The sequence below is a fragment of the Rattus rattus genome, chromosome 3, assembly GCF_011064425.1.
Source record: "Rattus rattus isolate New Zealand chromosome 3, Rrattus_CSIRO_v1, whole genome shotgun sequence".
Taxonomy (NCBI): Eukaryota; Metazoa; Chordata; class Mammalia; order Rodentia; family Muridae; genus Rattus; species Rattus rattus.
The window spans coordinates 3,530,497-3,550,282 of record NC_046156.1 but is presented as its reverse complement, the minus strand read 5'-3'; the positions used below and the strand labels follow the sequence as shown (position 1 = coordinate 3,550,282).

At 39.0% G+C, this 19,786-nt stretch overlaps 1 protein-coding gene across 2 annotated transcripts in view; it reads left to right on the top strand.

Moving 5' to 3' along the window:
- The first annotated feature begins 16 nt into the window (after window positions 1-16).
- Window positions 17-19,786, top strand: part of Lrrc40 (leucine rich repeat containing 40) — a 34,035-nt gene continuing 14,265 nt past the window's right edge. Inside the window, exons 1-10 of one of the 2 annotated variants that reach the window (XM_032897107.1) lie at window positions 17-212; window positions 3,792-3,973; window positions 4,909-4,982; window positions 6,924-7,053; window positions 11,851-11,974; window positions 15,247-15,389; window positions 16,347-16,519; window positions 18,592-18,679; window positions 18,795-18,840; window positions 19,560-19,668. In XM_032897107.1, the coding sequence (XP_032752998.1) occupies window positions 62-212; window positions 3,792-3,973; window positions 4,909-4,982; window positions 6,924-7,053; window positions 11,851-11,974; window positions 15,247-15,389; window positions 16,347-16,519; window positions 18,592-18,679; window positions 18,795-18,840; window positions 19,560-19,668 (1,220 nt within the window). In that variant the 5' untranslated portion in view covers window positions 17-61. Of the gene's footprint in view, window positions 213-3,791; window positions 3,974-4,908; window positions 4,983-6,923; window positions 7,054-11,850; window positions 11,975-15,246; window positions 15,390-16,346; window positions 16,520-18,591; window positions 18,680-18,794; window positions 18,841-19,559; window positions 19,669-19,786 lie in introns of those variants that run through there. The other variant, XM_032897108.1, reaches the window with a different exon arrangement.

Here is a 19,786-nt window from a genome sequence, read left to right as displayed (position 1 = left end):
CTAGCTGTGGCGCCTTAAACGTCACTGCCGTGGTCAGGGCTTCCTGTCTGAGCTTTTGAATATGTCGCGCCAGCTGAGGGCCCCTAGGTCTGACCCTCGTGCGGGATTCCGCACAGAGAGCAAGGACAGAGGCCCCTCTGTCCCCCAGGGCCTGCTGAAGGCAGCGAGGAGCAGCGGCCAACTCAACCTGGCGGGAAGGAACCTCGGGGAAGGTGAGGCAGCACGCAAACACCCTCTTGGTCTCCTGTGCACCTACCCGCGCCAGCTCGGTGGCCCTGCTAGGACTGTGGCATGACTTACTCGGAGTATTCGCTGAGATGTCCACACAATGCGGGATAAGTATCATAGTTTAGGAGTAAACTAGCTATGAGATAGATGATAGGCAAGTATTTGATTTGGCCACCGCCTCCCTCTTACTTTAGTCTTACCAGCTTCCCTCAGTGACCTGAGAATACTTAACTTCTCTTTCAAGACTTTTTTTTTTTCAGTTGAGAAAAATCCCAATGACAAATATACTACTTATTCTAAGTAGTAATTTAGAATAAATGCTGCAGAGTGTATGAGTTTGAGAACATCCTAAGAAAACTGAATGACCAACAAGCACACATCTACATACTACTAAGTATAAATAAAAACCTTTGTAGTGTATATGTTTGGTTGGGGAGGACAGAGACAAAGAGAGGATTGAGAAAGAATGCATTCTTTCTGAAATACTTTTTCTTACTTTAATTGACTATAATATTCCACTTCTAATAGTGCACTTGTGTATTTATAAGATTGACTACGTAAAGACATTGTGTGTATGCTTACGGAATGATTGATAGTTGATGTAGGAAGATCTAGCCTAGAATGGGCTGCACCATTCCCTGATTTGGGTCTTGGACCCAAGGGTGAGCTGTATAAAAAGGTATGTGTGCCTTGATTCATTTCTCCCTCTGCTCTTGATTGTAGTTGTTTTGTGCATTCTTGCCACCTTGACTGATGGCCTGCAAATGAAACTGTGAGCTAAAATAAACTTCTTCTCTAAGGTGCTTTGTTATGGTATTTTACCACAGCATATGGAAAGAAGAGTATGATAGAAATTGGTATCCAGAAAGTGGGTAAATCTATGTGATTCCTATGACATTTGGACTGTTTTATATGACTAGAATGTGGAAGGCTCTGGAATGTAGGCCTAGGAAAAACATTGAATGTTATGGGCAGAGCTGTGTCGGGAACTGGGTGAGCAGCCATTTGCATTATATTGTGGTCAAGACGTGGCTTTATTCTACCTATGTCCTGAATACCCTAGAGATCGCTTCTCAGCCTTTTGGCTATGATCAAGTGTAGTATCTGAATACCCGAGAGAAGACCATGTACTGGTTTGTTTGGCAGAGGCAATTTCAGGAGGAGAGTATTCAGGCTGGTACTGAATAGACAGCTATAATTGCTAAAACTGCCAATACCATTGTAGAGAAGCCTCTTGCACAGCACTGGAACGGTAGGAAAGTTTTATTTTTTAGGGTCAGCACAAGTAGGCTTGTGAGTGGGTCTGTAGAGGATTGTCTTGGCTATACTAATTGATGTAGGAAGATTTTTTTTTTCCCATCTTGATCTCAGTTTCTGAATCTTTCTTCCATGTTCCTAACGTTTGCATCCTTTTTAAAGATTTATTTATTTATTACATATAAGTACACTGTAGCTGTTCTCAGACATGCCAGAAGTGGGCATCAGATGCTCATTACAGATGGTTGTGAGCCACCATGTGGTTGCTGGGAATTGGACTCAGGACCTCTGGAAGAGCAGTCAGTGCTCTTTAACTGCTGAGCCATCTCTCCAGCTCCACGTTTGCATCCTTATTGTGGATGTTTTCAACCATTTTGCTGACTTTCTTCTCTGCAGCCTAGGTTGAAACCATCTGCTTGTCTGTATCCTCTTTTAATTTATTGATAATTTCTTACCCAAAATTTTGAAAGTTTCATGTGGCATTTTGTCTATTTCAGTATCTGAAGACCAGTTACAATTTTTGAGGGATCATATTTTCTTACTCCTTTTTTTATAGCTCCGTGTTGCAGTTTACACATCTGTTGGTTTGTATATCTAGTCTAGAGTTTTGAAGGGTGTCTTCATATTGAGTTGACTGTTCTTGAAGGCTAAGTATCCAATACCACCCATCAAGAAATAAAGTCACTGTTGTGGCTCCAAATCCACCAAACTATAAAGATATGCATACATTGAAAATAAGTTATTGCTCACTAATATACCATTACTAGTTGTAGTAAGGGTTACTTACCATTGCTGTGAGGAAACACCATGACCAAAAGCAAGTTGAGGAGGAAAGGGTTTATTTGGCATTGAAGTAAGTCAAGGCAGGAACCTATAAGAAGGAGCGATTTTTCTGTTTTTTTCCTATATTCTTCCCCCTTTTGAATTACTAAAACTTTTCTGTTTGTCTCTTTGGAATTAAAATCTGTTTTCCTTATTGTGACTCTTCTTTACTGGCTCATACATAGGCAAGCCTCCATTCCCAAATCCGATTGGGAAGTCTCTGGTGAATTTGAATGACAATGAAGGTAGGGCATAACTAGTGATTGATTGGCTTGAATAATATTCCAAGTTCTGTGTCACCCTCCTGCAGCCATACCTTTGTGAGGCTCTCTTAACATAGTTGGCTACACAAGGACAGAAGTTTTGATGCAACCTGTTGACAAGCTTCTTCCTAAAGATTCAAGCTTTTGCTTATCTCAGTGCTGTACTAGAGATGGAACCCTAGGACCTTGCCTGGAAGAAAGCATTCTAGTGGAATTTCTACTTCAGAGTGACTGTTCTACTCACTACATTATAGGTGTTAACTTTTGCTACAATAGAATGACACAGCTTTGTGTGTGGGTAAGAAACAAAATTATGTCTGGTAGAATGGTAGCTGCTAGGGTCAGATACCTTTCACAGGCTGTAATGGCAAGTGGTTCTGCAGATCTTAGAGTGCAATGTGAACTTACCTGCTAAACCCGAGGTCACACATTTTCTTGCTTTATTTTTTTTCACTTGCAAACAGGAATAGTAAAACCATCCATCTCACAATATTGTCATAAGAGTTTAACGTTGTATTTTGTGTTTCAATGCTAGGGATCAAACTCAGGGTCTCATGTAAAATTCGCATTGCAGTCTTTTTTTCCCCCAATAAAATACATTGTGTTGTAACTTATTGATGTTTGATTTATTGGCATTTAAACATTTATTTATTTATTTTCCTGCACATGGACAAGTCAGGGGACAACTTGCAGGAGTTGGTTTTCTCTACCATGTATGTTCTGAAGTTTAAGCTCATGTGACTAGACTTGCCAGCAAGTGCACTTACCACTTACCACTGTGATGGTTTGAACGAGCATGTTCCCCAGAGGTTCATGTGTTTGAGAATTTGGTCCCCAGTTGGTAGACCTGTTTGGGAAGGATTAGATGTAACCTTGTTGGAGAAGGCATGTCACAGAGGGTGGGCTTTGAGGTTCCAAAAGACTAAAACATTCCCAGTGTACCTTTCTCCGCTTCATGGTTGTGGCTCAGAATGCAGGCTCTCAGCTGGTCATTTACTCTACCTTAATCCAAATTAAACACTTTCTTTTATAAGTTATCTTGGCCGTGGTGTTTTATCACAGCAATAGAAAAGTAACCAATACACCCACAATGCTTTCCCTCGGGCCCTGGAGTTATTTGGGTCCATTGTGAGGTAAGTAGTCAGTGAGTATGTTGCTTAGTCTTCACTTCATTTTCATTCTTTTCCCCTTTTCTTCTTGATGTGGTGGTGATGGAGATAGTCCCTCAATGTGTTTGGAGAATAAATGTGGACATTCCCGAAGAGGCTAATCAGAATCTTTCATTCAGTTCTACTGAACGATGGTGGGAACAGACAGATCTGACCAAACTCATCATCTCCAGCAATAAACTTCAGTCTCTCTCTGATGACCTCCGACTCTTGCCTGCCCTTACTGTTCTTGATGTAAGTTGACTATAATCATGGGTTCTTAGTTAAAAAGGCTGAATTGAGGTAAGTTGAAGAGCTAAATTTAGGCTTTGCTAAACAGGAAGCCTTCCTTGCTGAGCTTATAGAATGCAAGCTAAATAAGAAACTGACTTGGAGGATTGGCTTCATGTCTCCATGTTCACAGACCCGATGTAGATGCTGTGATTAAATGAGTCATGTGTGCAAACAACTGGCATTTGGCTTCTTGTTTTTGTTTTTTATTTCCCTTCGTTAATTTTTATTTTAGGCACTAAAGCAAGTATAGGACTCAGGGGCCCTTTTGTGTTCCTGTTTTATAACTTGCTCTTAGACTTATTGACTGTAACCACCTGAATTTTTTATTTTATTTTATTTATTTATTTATTTTTTTTGGTAGTGAAAGTTGACCTACCATAAGATAAGTGAAGTGTGAAGGGTGTATTTCAGAACCTACAGACTTTTTGTGACATTGGCAATATCTAAACCCTTCAATTCATGTGTGGAAATGGTGGATGTAAACAATGCCATTCCTGGAGGAGGTTTTGTTTGTGTCTGTAAAATAGCAAAACAATAGTTTGGCTTATTCTAAGGTTCTTTCTACTGTGAAGACAGTATGATTTTTGTGAGGCTATAAAACTGTTCTCCCAGCTCATATCTTCTCAATGTGTGATATGAGGAGACCACCAGAACCCTGCTGCTGTTGACCCTCCTCCAGTTTGTGTTTGTCTCTTTACATTTTAGTAATAACTTATTTGGTCATAATTTCTGAGCAGCAGTTTGGTGAGTACACACAGAATAAATTACTAAGCACCCAGCACATTGCCATTTAATATGAAGAACAGGGGTTTAGTAAATAACTTTTTTCAATGGCAAAGCTCAAATATTGCTAATTGTAAGATCAGAATATTGACTTTGTCTTGTAATCATTTTAGATACATGATAATCAGCTGACATCTCTGCCTTCAGCTATAAGAGAGCTAGACAATCTTCAGAAACTTAATGTCAGGTAAAGTGAACCCATGTCTAAGACTGCAGTTACAGTGCTGTGAACCGGAAATCCCTTTTCCTCACATAGAAAATAACCTTGAACTACAGTGTGGCCCGTAGGAAGCAGGGTTGGTTAAACACCTGCCAGATGCTGAATTCTACCCAAGAGGAGACAACGAGACCAGATCTTTGCATCATCCCAGAAACTGGTTAAGGGAGAACAAGAATTTAATGATTCAATTATTTGTTTTTTTCTCTTTAGAGGAATCTTGCTATTTGTCTCAATGTAACACCACAGTGCTGTGCTCTGGGACTCCTGTGTTAGTCACAGAAGTCTGCGGTGCTGTACACAGCAACTTTGTCTATGTGTTTTGTTTTTAGAATCATTATATCCTCTTTGACTCTACAGATTTAAGGCCGATTGATTTTTATGTATTTTATATTTATGAGATACTTTTGGCTCTTGTTTTAGAAAACTTCTTTCTTAGAATCTCAGGTTTTAGTTTTCATTTTTAGCCTGAAAATTTTTGCACAGGATATTTGAAATATTAATTATTTCATTAGTAGTGAAGAATTTTGTGTTCTTTTTGTTGGTTTTGGTCTTTGTTTTTGGGTTTTTGGTACTCAGTGGAGGTCAAGACCCCATGTATGCTCAGCAGCTGAGCCAAACCTTATGGCTTTTACCTATGAGTAGTAGTTAAACATGTTCAGACACCTTTGGGCTCCATGATTTTAATGTAATATTATTAGTCTAAAGTCCCTGGTATTTCCCTTTCCCCTGTTATATGTAAGCTAAAATAAGAAAATGGGATAAATTTTATAGTTGAACATTTTAAGTTATGATGCACCTGAAATTTATTCATGCGACCTCCCCCTCTTTCTTTTTTCAAGACAGAAATTCTCCACATAACAGCCCTGGAACTGAAACTCCCTTTGTAGACCAGACTGGCCTAAAACTCCAGAGATACACTTGCTTCTGCCTCCCGAATGATAGGACTAAATGTTTGCGCCACCACATCCATCAGTTCGTAAAGGTTAACTCCAATAAAGAGACGAAAGTGCACTATCCTTTAGGCTGTACAAAGGCACCTGTGAGACTTAACCCAAGGATCTCATGTTTACAAGACAGGTGCTTTAACCAAGTAAGCGTGGTGCCAAAGCCTCATTCCTCTCTTAATCACCAAGAAGTATTTTGTCCGTACTGGGACTTTTACATCAGTGAGTGTCTCTTCAGAAGGCTTCAACTAAAAAGGCCAAGTATCGAGTCAGATTGAGTATTGCCAAACCCACCAGGTCTGAAAATAGAAATAGCTGCTTTTGTTTTGAACATGAAATTAAAAACCTAGCCTCCATATCAAACACAGCTCCAGGGGCAGAAGAGATGGGTCAGCAGTTAAGAGCACTGTGTACTCTTCCAGAGGATCTGGGTTCAAGTTCCAAACCTATGGAACTCACTACAGCCCCTCACATCTGTCCATAACTCCGGTTTTAGAGTATCTAACACTCTTTTCTGGCCTGATGTACACCAAACAGACATACATGTGGCAAAAACAGCTATATTCATAAAAATAGATAAGTATTATAAAAAAATAAATATAGCTCCATTGCAATGTGTATGTGAACATGTGTTTTCAGGAACAATGTAAATATTTAGTACGAGTCCAATAAGTCCCTTTCACATTACATGTTAAGTAAGCAGATTGTAAACAAGCAATCAAAAGTTTACCAATTATTTATGTTTACTTAAGAACAGTTTTCATTGCTGGTTTTCTTTCAGACCCTGACTTGCTTGGTTTAAATTTCTGCTGATGGGTGTATATTGGAGATGTGGGTCTTGATAAACACTTGAACGGATAGCACCATTCGATAGTTATGATGAGTCCTTGTGGTTGGTTGACAAAAGCCTTTGGTAAATACTCAGTCTACTAAGTCATTCAGCTTTTGTTTTATTAACTAATAGCCATAACAAACTGAAAATGCTGCCTGAAGAAATTACAAGCTTAAAAAACCTGAAGGCGCTGCACCTCCAGCACAATGAGCTGACTTGCATACCTGAGGGATTTGAACACCTTTCCAGCTTAGAAGATTTAGTAAGTTGTGACTTGGTTTTTTCATAATTGGGGCTGTTGGGGATTCTTGATCGGCTAGAGAACTGAATGTATGATTTAAACTGTAGGACATAGGTAGCCAGTTTTATGAGTAGCTTACTAGAAATTATTTTAATTAGGTTGCTAAATTAGTAACTGTAGACATGGGTTTTCTATGTTATCAAATGAACTAAGTTATAATGCAGGAATAGAGTTCAGAAGAAAACAGTGGGCATGCCTTGGTTATTCAGAGGCTTTTGTCTTTTTCTTATTTTCTTCTAAAGAGGGCGTCAGATCTTCATACTTCAGTTCCAGAGTGACCAGTGTGCTCTTCTGGATACCAGGATGTAACTGGATTTATAGACAATATGTAGGTGCTGTCAATCAAACCTGGACCTTGTCCAGGAAGAGCTAGTTCTTTGGGCCGCTGATTAATTTGTCCAGCCTTGTAGGTTTTTACATCTTAGTGGAATAGAGGGAAGCATTCCGATTGTTATTCCCTTTCCCGGTTTCCGGGCCAACATCCCCGTTACCCCCTCCCCTTCTATACGGGTGTCCCCCTCCCCACCCTCCCCCTATTACCGCCCTCACCCCTACAATCGCGTTCACTGGGGGTTCAGTCTTGGCAGGACCCAGGCCTGAGGGAGGCGGTCTTAGAAGTACATCTCTTCTGTTCTCCTATCCTCTCTATATTTATATTCTGTCCTGTGTATTACCCAATGGCCATATATATTCCAATTTCTTAATGGTTACTTTACTCTAGTTTTTAAATTAACACCTTTTTTTTGTCAAAACTTGCATGCTGCCTGTTTCATCTTCCTTAACTAGAGTCAAACACAAATCAGTACAATATTATTTTAATAATTTTAAGAATAAAAACCACAGACACCTTGCATTGGCTTTATATATAGCAAAGTAAGTATAAATATATCTGAGTTTAAAAAAGTAAGAAATGGAAGCTTTTACAACAGGAAATTTGTCCTAAGTTATACAACTGACAGAGAATGAAATTGAGATACAAAGATGTCAGTTTGCCTCCTTGTCTCTGCTGTAGAGCAGGATGAGAGTCTGCCGTAAGGCTTCCAGCTGCAGGCTTCAGTCCTCTGAGGACGGGGCAGCCTACAGTGTGTGCTGTCATTTCCTGCTGTGCTCTGCCCTTGGCCTGGCAGGTTTTAGAAACAGATTTCTCATTTTAAGTATTTAAACGGAGTGTGTATTTATTCTGTATATACCACTTCCTTCACATGTCTACCATTTGTGCTAGTGTTTAAAACATTTTCTTTCAATCTGATCGTTTTGGAAGTAAAGTTTGAGACGTGAAAGGCATTTGTAGATAAAAGGAAGGAGGGAGCCTTAGATTTTCATAGAAAAGCTAATTTGTAAGTTAATAAAAGTTGATTCATAAAACGAAGTATAGTTTTGAGTACATGTTTATGTGGATGTATGGCGTGTTCATGCAAATGCTGAAGGATGATATTGGAGCCCTTGAAGCTGACATCACAGGTGGTTGTGAGCACCTAGTGTGGGTGGGTGATGGAACTGAATCTGGACATTAAACTAGGTTCTCTGAAGAGCAGCTAGCTCTCTCAACTTCCAAGCTGTGTCTCCAGCTTCAGAAGTTGTTTTCTGTTTTGTTTTTCTCTAGAAAAGAGCATCATGTAGAGGTGAAAGTTAAAAAGAAACCTTACACTAAGTGGAGTTTTCCCTTTCTTCTTCATGGGTTCTCAGATGTCTCCTTCCCTCCCCCCTCCCCCCTCCCTCTCCCTCCCTCCCTCCTTCCTTCCTTTCCTTTTCCCCTCTCCCCACCTAATAGAATCATTTAGTTGAGACTGTCCTGGAACTCACTCTGTAGGCCAAGTTGGTTTAAACTCCTCTGCCTCACAAATGCTGGGACTAAAGATGTTCTTCACCACTTCCTGGCTCAAGAATTTTTATTAAAGATTCAATATGCTTTAATTCAATAGCATTTAATTAATGATAAATAAAATATGTAGAAAAATACATCAAAACAGATTAAAATATAAATACTTGTAATAATTTACACTAATATTTCCTGACATTATGTAGAACTTTAGCCCAAAAATAGTGTTTATTGAAAGAATGACATGTCATAAGTATGAATGCGTTTATATATCCTATTTGCTTTAAAATTTCATTTGTCATATGTATATAGTGTTTTGCCTGTATGTTTGTTTTTGTATCTTGTGTGTGCCTGGTGCCTGCAGAAATGGGAAGTGGGTCCTGGAGCTCGAGTTCCAGGCATTTCTGAGCTGCCATGCAGGTGCTAGGAATAGAACCTGTGTCCCCTGCAAGAACAAGTGCTCTTAACTACTGAGCCATCTCTTCAGCACCAAGTGTTTTATGTAATAATTAAATTTTTGACTGTCTTGATACTGTCTAGAAGTTCGGTATTTTATTAAAATAAATTTACTTCTTCACATGGTTTCAGAATTTCTTAATTTCTATCTTAAAAACTCTGCATTGTCAATAATTAGTTCATTTTGGAATAATTTTGGGGTTATGCAAAAAGTTTTAAAAATATAGTGAAGAGTTCCCAAATGCCCTTCATCCTGACTACAATGAACTTTATTTTATTTTTTAGAATAACTTGGGGTTGGGGATTTAGCTCAGTGGTAGAGCAGTTGCCTAGGAAGCACAAGGCCCTGGGTTGGTCCCCAGCTCAAAAAAAAAAAAAAAAAAAAAAAAAAAAAAAAGAATAACTTACTTGTTCTTTGAAATTTTCACACATCATACCCACTCCAGTTTTTCCTTCCCAGACTCTCCCATCACAGGCTCCCACATTTTAACTTTCTTTTCTTTCTTTTCTTTCTTTACTTCCTTCCTTCCTTCCTCCCTTCCTTCCTTCCTTTCTTTCTTTCTGTTTGTTTTCTTGTAACCCAGTGAGTCCAGTCAGTGCTGCCTGCTGGAGTGTTGGCTTGCCTTGTTGGCTGACCGTGTGCTGGTGGCCACCGATGCTGTGAGTTCAGTGGCCATCTCATGTCCAGAAAACAGCATCTCACAGGACTCCTACCCACCCACCAGTTCTTAACTTTTTCTACCCCTTCTTCCTCAGTGTTCCCTGAGCTTTGAGGGGAGTGTTGTATGTGTGTCACTCAGGGTTTGGAACTAATTTTTTAAGATTATTATTATTATTTATTTTTATTATTTTTGTTGTTGTTTTCCTTTTTGACACAGGGTTTCTCTTTTTGTGTCCCTGACTGTCCCGGAACATGCTGTGTAGACTGGACTAGGCTGGCTTTGAACTCACAGAGATCTGCCTGCCTCTGACTCCTGAGTGCTGGGATTAAAGGAATGAACCGCCAGCACCAGGCATAAACACTCACTTTTCCCAGCACTTTGACCAGTTAGTTGTGTTTCTAGTAACTGCTGCTCACTGTAAGTGGCTTTTCTGGTCAAGGTTGAGGGTAGCACTTATCTCTGATTATAATCATTTAGAAGTCAGTTTATCAGCATGTCTACTTAGTAAAACCACAGTAGTAAATCACTCTACCTTAGCCCTAGAGCCTATGACCTCCCCAGCCTTGAACTTTTGATCAAGTTTAGAATGCCAGCATGAATTCTCTTCGATGGAACATTCCCCATAGCTAAGCATAAAGCTGTTGTCACCCTCATAGCGGTCAAGCCACTACTGTAAGTGCATCTTGCATAACATAGTATCACAGCAGGCGGGGTCCAGTATTGAGTAAGCTCATTGTATCTTTTTCCCCCCAGTGGCTACAACTTCTGGCATTCTCTAGCCAGCATGGAGGAAGTGTCCTATTCAATTCCAGATTATATTTGCCCTGCAACCAAAGTATGTGGTGTCTTCAGCAGTAGGGTCTTGCCATCTAGTTATGGTCAACAGCCAAAAGCAATGGAAATAGCTTGTGTTGCTTTGGGGGCCTTTGGGAGCTCCCTGACCAATACTTCATAGGGAGGTAAGCTATGCCGGGCACAAAGAGTTTTGTTTAATGACCCATGTCTTCTGGAAGCTGTGCTGTCTACTAATGAACAGCACCTGTGCTAAAACTCCTTTAAGCTTTACACACACACACACACACACACACACACACACACACACACACACACACACACACCACTCAAGCATGAGTGGTTTTATTCTTAATTATATGTATGTATATGTATGTGTGTGTGCTTGAGTATGTGCATGTACGTGTGGGTGCCCCATGGTGAAGGCCAGAGGAGGGCATTTGGATCTCCTGGATTCACTGTTATATATAGGTGATTGTGAGCTGCCTGACATGGGTACTGGGAACCAAACTCAAGTCCTCTGCAAGAGGAGCATGAACTCTTAACCACTGAGCTATCTCTTCACCCTCTTTAATTTTATTTTTTGCCCAGCTTACACAGTGCTGGGTTTTTGTTTACCACCACCACTCCACTCCCCACCCCCAACACACACACTCTGGTTTTCCATCCCTCTGCCCTCTTCTCACTTAACCCTTTAATCTCCAGAGGTTTTTTTAATCTCCCTTTGAATCACATGTTACACTGCAGAGGTATTACTTGAGATTAGTAAACACCATCATGTAAAATACTTTCAGATGAGGAACTGATTTTAATTCCTGACCATGACTTTGATGGACAGATAGTGGACCTGCAGGTATTGAAGAGGAATGAGTCCTGGTTTGTGAGACAGTGGCTCAAGTTGAAAATATCTGTTCCTCTGAAGTCATCTCTTATTCTAAAATTTCTTTATAACTCTGAAATTCCTTTCATGAGTATCTATTAACTGTTATTTCCTCACTTACAGATTCATTCTGTCCTTTCTTTTTAAAGGATCTTTCAAGCAATCGTCTTGCAACCGTGCCTGCTGATTTTGCTTTGCTGTCCAATCTGCTGCGACTCAATCTTTCCAGTAACCAGCTGAAGAATTTGCCAGCAGAAATAAGCAGAATGAAAAGTAAATTGCCATAGTAAATACTATATGAATTCAAGGTTAATGCAACTTTCTTTTAGAAAAACAGTTACGATAATTACAGAGAGAGAAAGTACTTTCTTTATATTGTAAGTGCAAACGCTACTTAGTATCATTTATATCTAGTACCCATTACATCTAGGGTCTGCCTAAAGAATGATTATCAAAAGACATGTAGCTCATGACAAAATGAAATGGTAACTGGTGAGTAGAGGGCAGAACATACAGAAACCTGATGAACATTCTGCTTCGCGCTATCTTAATGAGTTATGCACCATCCTTCCCATCTCAGCTGACTCCCCCTGCCGTGCTTGGGGATACAGCTCTAGCTTCCCTTGGCTTGCACGTAGTGATGTCTAGTGAGTCCTGTTCTGCCTGAGTGCCCACATTGTAAATTCTTCTTTAAATTAATGAAATATCAGATAGTAGTGGTTCATCATTTACAGAAGTAGTAACACTAAGGGACCACGGGTACATTCTAGTGCTTCAATATTTGTACTCCTATCTCAGAGCTCTCAATTTAGAATATAAAACATTCTTTGTTGTTGTTTAAAGGCAGAAAACATGGTTAGTATTTCTGAGTTCATGACTATAGTACTACCCATTGTATACTGTTTACCATAGCTAGTCTTTTTTTGGCTAGTAATATATTAGACATTTTTCTTGTAAAAATATAATTACAAATTATTTTAAAATTATATACTAAGAAATTAAAGATTTTGAACTATGCTAGCTCCTATCAAACAGGCTGGCCTCAGACTTGCTATGTGGTTGAAGATGGACGTGGTTTTCCTGCTTCTCCCTGCCTAGTGCTAGGATTACATATTTGAGTTGCCACACCCAACTCCTGTTCATATTTTTAGAAGTTAGAGATGTGATTTTTTTCAACAATTAATTGTAGATAACTTTCAATTAATTGTAAATCTTTGAATTTTTTACTTTTAACTATTTTAAATGAAATTATTTTCAGCAGGCCTTGAGTTTAGATACTGACACTTAAGATTCTACTTATCATTACCATTTTCAATGTCACTTTCCTTAACTAACATCATATATAACCAGGACAATAGATGAACATGGCCCTTCTTCTGTCCTTTCCTTCCAAGATCAAACTTAGAACCTTGTGTGTGCTAGACGGAAGGTATTGTTGAATCAGCCAGAAGCATGGTTTTGTTTGTTTGGTTTTTGTTTTTCCTAACTGGAGCATGCTGAAACAGCAGAAGGGCATCTGAACTTACACAACAGCCTGATGACTCTTTGACTGTGCAAATCTGTGTTCTTAGCCATGTTGCAGTGTCTTCTCTTTACTTCACAGACATATTTACTAGTTATTTGTTACTGGTGAGCAGAGTCTAGGATTTTACCTTTGTGTCTAGAACGCTCGTTCTTTTGAGAGTTTTCCATTGTATGTGTAGTTCTGTAAGGTAATTGAGACAGTGATAACATTTTCCCTCCGCTTTATAGATTGATTATTATAGGATTAGAAATTAAATTTAGAGATGAGTTTTTATCTGCTCCCCAACACACATTCCACTGCTTTGTTTCTCATCTAGTGCTCCTGATTTGACCCCAGAGTTTACAGTAACCTTTTCTTTAGATTTTATTTATTTTATATGTATGCATGTTTTGCCTGCATGTATTTATGTGCATCACATTTGCAGAGGTCACAAGAGAGGTCCCCTGGAACTGGAATCATGGGTAGTTTTATGTCACTAGTCACCATATGAGTGCTGGAAACTGAACCTGGATTTTCTGAAAAAGCAGTCTGTTGGTGCCTTGACCTGTTAGGTATCTAGCCAGCTCCTATAATGAGCTTTTGTTTATAGAATTTTACAGATTTCAGTGGATCAGTTCACCCCAATCCCCACCCCTACCCCCGCCTCATTATTCTAGTCAAGTAATATCTAAACTTTTGGGGAAGGCAGAACCCTCAATATAGAATAAATAAATATTAGACTTAAAAAAAACTTTTATTAGAAGTTAAAGCTAGTACTATACTTTTTTTAAAAATTGGCTAGCTTCTATAGAAGAATAGAAGCTGAAGGTGTCATATCAGTGCAGTTTTTGATTATGTTAAAATTGATGGGCTTGAAGTTAGGAAGATAAACTGCAAAATGCATGTCCCTCACTCCAGTTTATTGGAGGGCTGAGGATGAGATTTTTGAAGTATGTTTTCACTCTTAAAAATGGGAATCTATACTATGGTTAAGGGAGAAATTGCATGTTAACTCCCTAAAAGATACCTTTACTGAGACAGTTTTGTTTTTTTGGAAAAGAAAGGCACACATCAGACAAAAATGGTGGTATGCTTTTGCAATCTCAGCAGTCAAGAGGATGAGGCAAGAGGTTTGAGAATCTAGATCTGAGGCCAGCTTGGGCCTCATAGAAGGGAGGACACCCTATCTCCTAAACCAAACAAGTGAGTGAAGAAGAAAATCCAGGAGATGAAGATCCTGAAAAGAAACGCATTGTTGAGATACAGCGTTTGCTCTTGTTGGGCAGATGAGCTTAGGTGTTAAGGAAAGCGCGTCGGCACAGAATTCTGGTATACAAGTATGAGGGTCTGAGTTTGGATCCCTCACACATGTGAAGTCTTGGCGCTCAGTAGCCTGATCATTGAGGTCCTGGGTCATTAAAGAACCCTGTTTCACAAAACAAGGTAGAGCAAATGGAAGAAGATACCAAACAGCAGCATCTTTTCACATGCACAAGCATATGTAGCCATGTGCAAACATCCACATCACATATGAAATTCACCATAGAAAAGAAGACAGGGAGAAAAGGAGGAGGCAAAAATGGATGGATGAAAGGATTGGAAGGCTTGCATTAAATACAGTATGTGTAAGCCACTATCACATTCCCTTATCTAACAGATAACATGCATATTACCCCTTAATTACATGAAGCTCTTTGTAAAACGAGGAATAATTGAGAGCTGTACAGTTCAGAGTAGTTTAGCAGAGTACCTGAAAACTTTATTCTTAACTATATTTCAAAGATGGCCTATACTAATCAATATTGATTACTATAATCAATATTAATTATCATTTCTCTTTAAGTATAAAAATTAATTTTTATTTTTTCAGTTCAAGGATGTTTACATATTTTTGATTGTCATATCCATAGGAACAGATTGAGAAGTCTTTGTTGTGACATTTTATTATGATTTGATATTTTTTCTGTATTTAATTATTCTGTCTTTCTATACGATAAAAAATTACAGTATTTTTTTAATTGTCTCTGAATATGTGTTAAAGGATTAAAGCATTTGGATTGTGATGCCAATCTCCTTGAGACTGTGCCTCCTGATGTGGGCAGCATGGAATCACTGGAATTGCTTTATTTGCGAAGGAATAAATTACGAGTCCTACCTGAGTTTCCTTCTTGTAGGCAACTAAAGGTAACTATTTAGTTAATATTTATACCACTGTATGTTTTCTAAAAGTTACTTGTGAAATTAAAGTTTTTAAAAACTATCCCCAATCTTTTAGGCATAATCTATGATTGGTATTTTTCTCTGTTGATATCTTTTAAAACTTGAGTGTACTACTAAGAGTACTAATGTTTTCTTAGTAATGAAAAGAAATAATCATTTCTTCAGTAGATTTTGTGTATTTCGTGTACTGAATAGTTGTTCCCTAAAGAAGGGTCTTCTTATAGTGAGGTGAGATGCTCTGCTAAGCTGTACCGTGGGTGGCCTGGAGCAGCTGGGAACGGGGGGATTTGTTAAGTTGCCACCTCTCAGGACTGCAGTCACACTTCCAGCGCTAATCTTTTGGTTCTAGGTGTAACATTACTTCTGCCTCCTAGATTTCCTATGCTTTAGGGTTTTTTTTGCTTTTGTTTTTGTTTTTTGGTGTCCGGCAAGTTTCTTTTAAATAGAACTGTAGTGATGAGTTTTTTAAAAATGCTGGGAAATTCCATTCACTATGGTAAGTTTTTATTGGTTATAGATTCTGTTATAAAGTTGGTGTATGTATGGTAGCTAGTGATAATATTCTGTAATATTTTTTTACCCTGAAATCAGTTTTGAATGGGTTCATTTGATTTGAAACTAGTTTTTCACCTGTATTATGTTTAGATTTATACTTTTACTTTTGTAAATATAATTAATAAATTGTTTCACTGATTTAGTTTTATAAAATTTTCTTCTAGGTTAAACAATAATTTTGAGATTGTTAGAAAAATTTTTTTCTTTTACTCATGTTTTAGCTTTACAAAAGGTTGTGTCTAAATAACATAATTACAGTGGTTTTTTTCTTCTGTATGTTGCAGTGATTTAAAACTAAAAATATCTACATTTGTTTTCATTGTTTAGTATGTAGTTGAATGGAATATGTTCTACCTGTTTTCATAGGAATTGTACTTAGCTGAGAACCAGATCGAGAAGTTAGGGGCAGAGCATCTTCAGCACCTGCAGGCCATTCTTGTGCTGGATCTAAGGAGCAACAAGCTGAGGTCTGTTCCTGAGGAAATGGCCCTGCTGCAGTCTTTGGAAAGGCTTGACCTGAGCAACAATGATATTAGTAGGTATGTTTAAGGATTATATGGTAGAAATTAGAGTTTATTCTGCATTGGATTATGATTAGTTTTCTAGGTCTGTGGTTGTAAAATTAAATGGGGCTGTCTTTTACCCCCTCTAGATCGGGCACCACAGATATCTTGCCAGAAGCACACATCCCAATCCCATGTCCCAGCCACCACACTCTCTTAAACTTAATTCACCACAAGAAAGAACACACAACACAGTAACCTCTGGTCCAGTTGATAAGATACAATGGCCCACCTAAACATACAAAGCCCAATACACATCCATCCCTCAAGAACATTCATAACAACCTGTAAATACACAGAGTGGAGTCTTAACGTCAGCCTCCATGTTCTTTCCTCAGCGGCTTCTCCTCAGTCTCCTCCTCTCTTCCATTCCTGTCTCCTCTTCCTTCAAACTTTTCTCCCGCCCATCCTTCTTGTCCAGTGATAGGCCTCATTCTATCCTGTACCTGCCTCACCTGTATGATGACATCATCTCACATAGGTTCTTTTAAAAAAATACTATTTAATTATATATTGAGCTCATGTTGTATACAGAGTAGAATTACTTTTCCTCTTTGGCAGCCAAGTTAGCACATTAATGAAAGCAGATGTGTAGTCACATTTCAGAACTCTTTAAGGGTTGTTTTGTGTCTTTTTTGTGCATGGCTCCAGTTCCAGATACTAACTAAGCTGTGACAAAGCAAGTGCTTCATGGGTATTTACTGGGCTTGGATAATGAACATAGAGTTGAAACATGAAGTTCTGAGTGACTAAAGGATTTATGACTAGAGAACTTAGACAGGACTGAGGTTAGTTAGTTAGTTAGGTAGTTAGTTGCTGACATACACACACCTAGCAGTACACTGGTGCTGAAGACCAGGAACCCCTGGGTTCTACCAGCTGATGTGATATAAACCAGAATGTTTAATTCCATGTGAACGCTGATGTATTCGAGCAAACAACACACACATAGCTTTGGGAATTCTAAATAGGGTCCAAGGAGGGAAGTCTAAAAATTTAGGCCAAATAATCAGTTTTTATTAGTTCAGAGCCACCAATACCACAGAGACACTATGCTGAGTGCAAGCCCGTTAAAGAGCCAGTCATTGGCAATGAGTATGGTACTTTGGGTGGGAAGGGGTTGTTGTGGGTGGCAGCCTTTAAAAATTACCTGTCAGTTTAGCTCAACCATAATTGCCACTAAGAAGCATTTCTTTGTCCAGTTTATTGACAGCGTGTGGTGTGGCTGCAGAGGCAGTGGGGAGAAGGGGATGAAGTGAGGCGATGAACCAGGATAAGTTGTCTCCATAGCCGTCGGCTGTCTGTTAGAGTTGGACAGAGCAGAGTGATAAGCAAAGAATGATGAAAGCTACAGAACGTGGTGTTAAGAAAGGATTCATCTACAGATCTTACGGAGATGAAACTTTTGGGTTTATATGTTTTGGCAAGCATGAGGTTTTGAGCCTCGTGGGAAAAGGGGATGCAGTTCCCAGCTGTTTGTGCCCTCCAAACTTTCCTACGTGAGACTCCTCATTGCTGCTGAAGCCACTTGTAAGGATCCTTTTCATGCCTGAAACTCCATGTTTCTTTCCAATGGGTGGATAGCTGTTTCCTAGGTGGGTTTGGGATCAATTAACAAGCAGTGAAGTGGAAAAATAAACAAACAAACAAACAGATGGTGAAATACCACTGAATTAGAATCTTACACAGTGAGAGCTTGAAATTCGTTCTGGTTTTTGGAGGTCCCCTTCTGCGAATGGGTGACGTCTTATTGGTCAGTGGGCTGCAGGTTGCTCATGGCTGCTGGTTTTTGTGTTTCAGTGAGAGCACTAGGCAGATAGAGCAGATGCTTATGGCGCATGTCCTTTAGCAGCTTTAGTGTGAGGCTGGAAATGCGTGTGGCCATCTTTCTGTGTGTTAGCATTAGAAGGGAAATGTTTTAGGGGCCTTCATGCCTCTCCCTTGAGATTATTACGTGATATGTTGTTCTCAATTGTTACTTTGTGGCCATGCCTTTGATTGAATTAGACTTTCATGTAATGTTTTCTTCAAATCAACTTGTTCTGTAGTCTGCCCTGCTCACTGGGAAATCTTCATTTGAAATTCCTGGCATTAGAAGGAAATCCTCTAAGAACCATTCGAAGAGAAATTATAGCTGTACGTACTATTAGGATTTGTAATTTATTTTTAAATTAAAATTCAGATACTATGTTGATGCACAAAACTTCCAAGTGTGCCTTGCTAGCAATGTGCTCTGTCTCCACCCTTTCAGAAAGGAACTCAAGAAGTCCTAAAATACCTGCGGAGCAAGATCAAAGGTACTGCTGTTGCCTTCTCTATTCTGAAGGAATGTTTGAAAAATGGTGACATTGGCAGGACATCAATTTAAATGTTCTTTTGATATGCTTATTAGAGGAAGAGTGCCTGGCATTCATGGTTCTAATTCTATATTCATGCAGACTATCTCTTATAAAAGTGCTTGAGGGGCTGAAGAGATGGCTCAGCAATTAGGACTTAGTACTTGCTGCTCTTGTAGAAGACAAGTTTGTTTCCCAGCACCTACATGGCAGCTCACCAGGGGAACCAGTGCTCTCTTCTGGTCTCTGCAGACACCAGGCAGGCACATGGTACACATGCAAACATGCAGGCAAAGCATTCATATACATAAAACAAAAATGAACTTTTTAAAAGTTCTTGAATTCGTGATTGTGGATGCTGTGCCTCAGTCCTTCAGATTTGTGTTGAAGTCTACCAATTATGAAGTATCATAACACAGTTTAATTTTCTTTTATTTTTTATTTTATGTATATGGGTGTTCTGCCTTCCTGTATGCATGTATACATATGCCACATCACAGGACTAGGACTTTGTTTTCTATTAATGTGTTTTTTAAATGATGTCTCTGTTATTGGGAATAAACTATGTGACTGGGTATTATCAGTACTGTCTAGAAATCATGAGTACCTTTATATATCATTAAAAATGTAAAGATGGGTGTATAATTTTAATATCCACTGTATATAACTTTGTTTTCCAGATGATAGAACCAATCAAAACGATTCTGTTCCTGAGACTGCCATGACACTACCAAGTGAAGCCAGAGTCAATATCCACGCCATAGTCACACTAAAGCTGCTGGATTATAGGTATGCAGTCTCCATTAGTTGTCATTCTGCTGCTGTGACCACGCAGCACATTTTTAAAACGGAGCATTTAATTAGGGGCTCAGAGTTACGTTCGTCGTGGTAGAGTTAGAATCCATGG